The 7,272-nt window shown below is 45.0% G+C and overlaps 1 protein-coding gene across 1 annotated transcript in view; it reads left to right on the forward strand.

The window, feature by feature from the left end:
- DLC1 (DLC1 Rho GTPase activating protein) overlaps window positions 1-7,272 on the forward strand; it is a 407,289-nt gene that overhangs the window by 379,102 nt on the left and 20,915 nt on the right. The window contains exon 7 of the mRNA XM_025200150.1: window positions 4,959-5,022. Within this exon, the coding sequence (XP_025055935.1) occupies window positions 4,959-5,022 (64 nt within the window). The remainder of the gene's footprint in view (window positions 1-4,958; window positions 5,023-7,272) is intronic.

A 7,272-nucleotide genomic window follows, 5' to 3' on the forward strand; every position in this document is an offset into this window, starting at 1 on the left:
CACTTGGGACTTTTGACTGTTACATGCCAAGTTGTAGTTGGATACCGAAACAGAAAGCAAGGCAACTCACTCTGATACATTGTGGCTGCTTACAGGAGGGTTTTTTTTAAGTGCTTTTCTTTAAACTCAAGCACTCCCATGCTGGGCCCAGCACATGTCCAAAAGAGACATCATATTAGTTGGACCTGGCTTGCCCAACATTTGTATAGATTGGGCGCTTCAGTGGGACGTTTTTGGGGCTTTTATCTAATAGCTGATTGAATCGGCTATTAGATAAGAATGCCAAAAAAAGTCCCACCTAAGCGCCCGATCTATACAGATGCTGTGGAGCCGGGTAGAACTAATGCACTGCTTCTTCCAGTAAAGATTGGGTTTGAGGGGTTTTTTTTAACATCTGTAATGAGCCTATAGTACCACCCCCCCTTCCACACATCTGTGCCAAAATGGCAAGGAGGAGAAAGCTGCCTGATTAGAATGAGGAGGAGATAAAAACAGGATCTACGTTTGTGGAATTGAGGGAAGGAGCTGTAGTGTTTTGAGACAAGGAGATTGAGCTGAGAAGTGCACCTAGAACTGTAGTCCTGCAGAGGGAGAGAGAAACTTAGATTCAGAGTTTAGATGGGGAAGGTCACTGCTTGCTGAGCAAAAGACTGGGCGTAGGATGGGGAGGAAGACTGGACTGAGAGCAGAGGGGCCTTGATTCAGAGGGCATAGAGCACAAGTGGTCAAGCTGGTGGAGGCAAGAATGAGTAAAAGGACTGTGCTTACTAGATCATGTGCTTCTCCAGCATCTGAAACTACAATTTCCAAATCTTTCTGTACCTCTGCTGGCAGGGGCACAGCTGGAGGGAGGCAGAGTGCTCCATTCAGATTTTTGTCTCAGACCCCTATGGCGCTAATCCACAGAGGGTGACCACTCACTATTCCTAGCAGTTACTCCAGCAGCTGAAATGACAGACATTTGTGTGGTGGGTTTGCAGGTCCTAGCCCTGCTCATGAATTGTGGGGGTGCCATCATGTTGGGACAAGAAGAAATTTATGTTTTTCAGAGGTTTTTCTTTTCCTTAACTAAGAAAGTAGCAAACATTATGTATAAAGGATATTATTAAGGTCACAAAGGTAAGTACTCAAACTTTAGGAAATTTAAGAAGCTTGCCTGGGCAAGCGAGGTCCAACTAATTTGGCTCAATTTTATTTTAATCTAAAATTAAATAATCACAGAATATATTTTCCATCCTGCACCAGGCTTGATTCAGGGATGTGTGTTGAAGGAGGCAGTTGTCTATAGGTTCTCTGGTTCCTTCACTGCAGATATTGAAAGCTATAGAGTGAATGGGACTTGGTGTTCCAGAAAGGGAATAAACTGTCTTCCCATTTAAAGCAGCTGAATGCTGCTCAGAAGAATTCAATTCTATGCCTGCATCTGCCACAGAGATCTTCTGCAGTGTTCAGCAAGTAATATAAAATCTGGTTTTCATAGATGGTCCCTGCTTCGGATGCATAGGTGGATAGGAAATATATAGTGTATGGTTTTTATATAATATCTAAGACATTACTTTGATGTGAGGACTTTTGGAGTCAAAGATGACACCTGGTTACAGGTCTGAGTGACAGGATGACAATGACATTGTCCGCATTTATCCAGGTAAAGGGATGCAAGACGGAAGATTATGAACTCTTGTAGCCACTTCGATCTTGAGCTGATATCCGTGAGAAGATGTTGCAAAGATTTCCAAAGACTAGTTTGGACAGGAGACGGGTCCAGAGACGTCAATCTGTTAGAGATGATAGTTGAACTTAATTAGGGAATGACATTGCTCAAGGGTAAGGCACAGTGTTGAAAAGAAGAATTGTGAGTGAAGAGAGAAATAAATGCTGTCAATTGTTAATTAAGGGAGCACCGTTTAACCTGTGCACTGAATGAGGTGGAGTGTTGTGGACGTGCAGGGTATGACCATGCTGTTAAAAACTGTAGCTTCCCCTTTTACATGTGCATTACAATACACAGTTCCATTAAGGCAAGCTTAATTCTGGTGTATCCTGATTTTTTTTTTTTTGAATGCCCGAGTTCAGCTTTAATAACATTCTCTTTGTTCAGTTCTTCTGCTCATGGATATATAAACTATTATTTAGTGAGACTATTCATAGAGTAAGGCACTGTTCCACTCGCATAAAGGTTTCAGTAGATTGGCTAGATATTAAATGAAATGCCCAAACCTGAGACAGTCTCTACAGAGCATCTACAGTTTTTCCAGGGGAAACTGGTTGTGTAATGAAAACATGTCAGATCTGTAACAGAATTTTTAGGTGGCTGGTTGTTCTTGTAATTGATCTAGTTCATAAGCAGCTGATCTTAACTTGTATTCGCATTCATTTTTTGTTAGATGTGGGTTGGGCTTTTGCTATCTTTTCTTATAGGGATCCCTATGGAAACAGTCTCTACACTTATCTCTCACAGCTGTCCCAGGGCTTTATATTAAATAGGAGGCTACAATATAATCTTTATGAAATCAAAGACGCCCTTATCAGGCTGGCTTTATAGATGTTTTCTCTTCCAGATCAAAGTGGTGGGGCGGTTAAATGCAATAAAGCTGGAAGTAGATAAAAACCTGCCATGGAGATTTAGCAGCAGCTTTTTTCTGTACAAAAGCCCTAATACTGTATTAAAAAAATATTATATGAAACTTAACTGAAGCGCAGGTTTGTATGCAGAGGGTTAGGGCTAAAGAAGTTCAAAACTGAAGTCTTAATTAGACCAGCAGTAACCTGTACTCCACCAGGAGACATTACTGTAAAGTGTGGTCTGGGTTACTAATGTCATCCATGAGATTTCAGGTGTTCTTTTGTGAAAGGTTTGTAGTTTGATTTAGGAATTTAAATATTTTAAAGGTAAAGGAAGAGGTTCTCTAAATTTGTAGGGACCCGCACACACTTCCCTCATGGTGTGCAGCCCCCACTGCCTGGCAGCAGCAGCAGGTAGGGAGGTCAGGACACTTGTGCCCAGTACAGGCATGGCTCCAACCAGCACTGAATGGGGGGAGGGAGCATACTGAGGGAGAGAGCTTGCCTTATCACCGGGACTCTGCTCCCCGCACCTGCAGCTCCAGCGGACGCAGCAGGGGAAGCCCCGCACTGGAGCCTGCCGTCTCCCCGACTCTCAGCTGCACAGGTCCCCACGCTCCGCCGAGCGTGGAAGGAGCCCAGCCCGGGGCTTCCCCTCTGCAAGTGTGGAGCTGCAGGCACGCGGTGTAGGGCCCTGGGGAAGCAGCCACCCCAGCAGCCAGTCAGCAACCGGGGGGGTCCTCCTGTGGCCGATTTGCGCTGCTGGCATTTCCAGGCCGGCACGATCGGCCACGAGGGAAACCTTCCCCCCTCCCCCGCGGTCAGTGCGATCAGCTTCTCTTGGTGCCCCCACTCCCCAGCTGGCACTTTCTGGGGGGCACCAGCACTCTTGCCTGCCCTCCCCACCTGTCGCCTAAGTGGGGAATGCTGCTGTCAGGGGGTGCACATGCACCCCCTACACGTTGCCACTGGCAGCATCCCATAGAGCCCTCCCTCCCCACCCTGCAGTGATGGGGGAGAAGCAGGGGGAAGAGTCCCCCTCTGGGCCCAGGCCGTCTCACAGAGCCCTGCTCCCCACCCCATGGTGGCAGGGGGAGGAGGAGGGAGAAGGGCTCCCCCAGCACTGAACAGGGCCCCACTCCTAACCCTGCAGTGGTGAAGGAGGAGGGGGAGGGTCCCCCTCTGGGGCCTGGCAGCCCTGTGTGCCGGGATTGCTTCCGACTGTGAGGGAGCACTGGGGCCTGGTCATGACCCCCTCCTCAGCTCAGCTTCCCTGCAGAAGGGAGGGCTGCTCTAGCACCTCCAGGCTGCTGGCTTGAGCCACTGCAAGCATGTGCCTGCATTTCCTGAATAGAAAGGGAACATCTATCCACTTGGAAACTGATTCACTCTCTGCCGGTTAGACTAACCTGCAAAGATTGTATCAATTCAGGCTCAGGCTTTTTGAATGTCTGTCCCTAGCCTAGGAGTTGAAAGTGAATGATTCTGCCCCAGTGAATCAGTGGCCCTATTTGCCAACTGACTAAGTATGGCCAGGTGGCTTGGCAAGTACTGCAGGCTCATGCAATATCCGTCGAATTTAGTAGGCAGTGGATCAGTTGTCTGTGAGAGAGTATTGCATAGACAGGCTCACATAATACCTTGAGGTATGCAATATAACAGTTAAAAGTGCATTCACTGGGAGCCTGGTTAATTATAGCTGCTGTACTGTTACCCAGCAATTGCGGGGGGGGGGCAGTTATTTTATCTTATTTTATTTTCTTAGAGCAACATTCTTAGATATGAAAGAAACTGCACAGCTTTGAGAGGAGGAACACAGTCTAAGCCTTTTTTTTTCCTTTCCTTTTTTAAACAGATTAGTGGAGTTGTCCTGGGGCTGTATTGAAAATAATTCTATTACACAGCACAAGAACAAAATAGGCACCTGATGTGTGGAAAATTAGTTTTCCTCTTTGAGGTTTTGCCTCATAGGGTAAAAAATTAAAGCAACAGCAGGCTGTATCTCTCGCACACAGATTCAAAGGGAAAGCACTTTCTTTGTACCTGACTCTCAGTATGTCAGGGTAATATGTTTGATGTTAAATAACAACTATTAGCAATTCTTAATTTAAAGTCACTTCCAGCAGTGGTTTCCTTAAGGTCTTCTGAGTACTCATGCTTGCCTCAGATTCAGGGAAGGTTAGTACACGTTCTTCTACCCCCACTTTTCTCAAAACAAAAGTCAGCTCAAGCAGTGGTTTAATAATTAAGCACAATAAGTGCTATTTGAGGCTTCCCTTGTGGCTATCTGTATGCAAAAGAGTTTGGAGATAGCCTTCACAAAAGCCTTTTAATTGAAATAGCCAATGTCACAAGTCACACGCCCGTACTTAATGTTGTGTTTCTTCCTTTCACAGGCGCTTAAATACTTTAAACAAATGTGCAGTGATGAAGCTAGAAATCAGTCCACACAGAAAAAGGGTAAGTATTGTTTAACACCCTATATTATAAGGCAATAATAAAGATTGGCTGGTTGTTCACATAATCTACCTGAATGCAAGCTCCCTGGACAAGACCTGGCATTTTCATAGCAGCAAAGCACTCCTTAAACTTGACTTTTTTTTTCTTTTTCATAGAGTAAGGACTGCAGAGTCTGACCCTGTATGTAAAAAAAAATTTGTGCAGCTAAAATTTTACAGGCTCTGGGCTCAGTTCTGAAAGACGCCAAGCACTGTCAACTGCTGTTGTCATGTTACTGGGTTTGCTGACATGATGCATTGTCTTGTTTTCAAACATGATTATGACCAATAGAGGTAGCTGACATTTTCATAGACATTAGACATTAGGGCTGGAAGGGACCTTGGAAGATCATCGAGTCCAGCCCCCTGCCCAAAGGGCAGGAAGTCAGCTGGGGTCATAGGATCCCAGCAAGATAAGCATCCAGTTTGCTCTTGAAGGTGTTCAATGAAGGCGCTTGAACCACCTTTGGCGGCAGGCTGTTCCAGACCTTGGGGGCTCGGACAGTAAAGAAACTCTTCCTTATGTCCAGCCTGAAACGGTCTTGTAGTATTTTATGACCATTCGACCTAGTCGTCATCCCTTGGGGCGCTCTGGTGAACAAACGTTCCCCCAGATACTGGTGGTCACCCTTGATAAACTTATAGGTGGCCATCAGATCACCCCTGAGCCTGCACTTTTCCAGGCTAAAGAGCCCCAGGGCTCTCAGCCTGTCATCGTAGGGTCTGCTTCCCTGACCTCTGATCATGCGCGTGGCTCTTCTCTGGATTCTCTCAAGCTTTTCCACATGCTTTTTGAATTGTGGAGCCCAAAACTGGACGCAGTACTCCAGCTGTGGCCTAACCAAGGCCGAGTACAAGTGGGGAATGACGTCCCGGGATTTGCTTGAGAAGCATCTATGGATGCAAGCCAGCGTTTTGGTCGCTTTACTAACTGCAGCATCGCACTGCAGGCTCATGTTCATCTTGTGGTCAATGATGACCCCCAAGTCTCTTTCTTCCACAGTGCTAGCCAACATAGCACTGCCAAGCTTATAAGGATGCTGCGGGTTTTTCTTCCCAAGGTGGAGAACCTTGCATTTATCTGGTTGAACACCATCAGATTCTCCCAGATCCTGACCAGTTTGTACTGAAAGCATGCTCAGTGTCATCTGGGCTAACTTGAGTCTTTTCAGCCACACTGGGATACTGCGCTGTTTTCTAATGTAAAGAACTCAGTGGGAGTTTCTTGGTCTTTCAAAAAGGGGGCCCAGCAGTTTGCAAGATTGGACCTACTCCTTCTTTGTTTTTAATTGTTTAAAATACTAATCGGAAGTAATGCAAAGCCTCAACTAACCCTTGAAAAATAGCTTGATTTCCCTATCATTGTTACAGTGGAGCTTGTAGAATTTCTTTGTGGTTCACCAAAATTTTCTTCATTGTAAAGTAAGCCAATGGACTCAGTAAGATAGGATTTAGGAAAAGCTCAGTTGTGCTTGCTTGGTTTTCAGGTGCGAGGTAAAAATAAAGGTGGTAAGACTGTAAAAATGTTGTAAACCTAACAAGGTTACTGGCAAAGGTAGTATGACAAAGTTCCTGTCCAAAGTTTTAGTCATTTCTCTGCAGTCCCCCTTGAAAAGCTGGCTAGCAGTCTGAAAGCATGTCGGCATGCTGAGAAGGCACAGCAGTAGATCCAAGTCCGAAAAGTCAACAGTAGTCAATGATGTTCCCCTGAAAGGGCAATTGCAGATAAAGATGACTAAAGGTATGGAATACAATGCTTAACAAAAATGCATACAAAAGCCCTAAGGTCATTCACTAGCTCTACATTTTTCCCCCTCTATCAGTAACTGCTGTGTAGCAACCAAGATCCTTCTGAGATATCATATATACAAAGTGTGTGTGTCTCTTAAAAAAATAAATAAAATAAATAAAAGGTGGAGTCGGGGCATAGATCACAGGATTGTAGTTTTACAACTGCCAAAAGATTCCTATTTCTCAAGATCAGGTCTCTCTCTGGTTTCTTAACATCAGAATGAGCAATATTTTTATTAAAGATGGGCCTACTTCCAACTTTGGATCAGAAGCCAAAATTCTTCAGAGTCTGGATCACAGGTTTTGGTTTGGACACATTTCTGGTTTTCAGTCAAGTGTTCCAATATGTGGAATTATTGTGACTAAATTCTGGTTTTTGACTTTGCTGAGATCAAAAATGAATGGAACCTTGTTTTCAGCA

Source organism: Alligator sinensis, unplaced genomic scaffold (genome assembly GCF_000455745.1).
Source record: "Alligator sinensis unplaced genomic scaffold, ASM45574v1 scaffold516_1, whole genome shotgun sequence".
NCBI classification, from domain to species: Eukaryota; Metazoa; Chordata; order Crocodylia; family Alligatoridae; genus Alligator; species Alligator sinensis.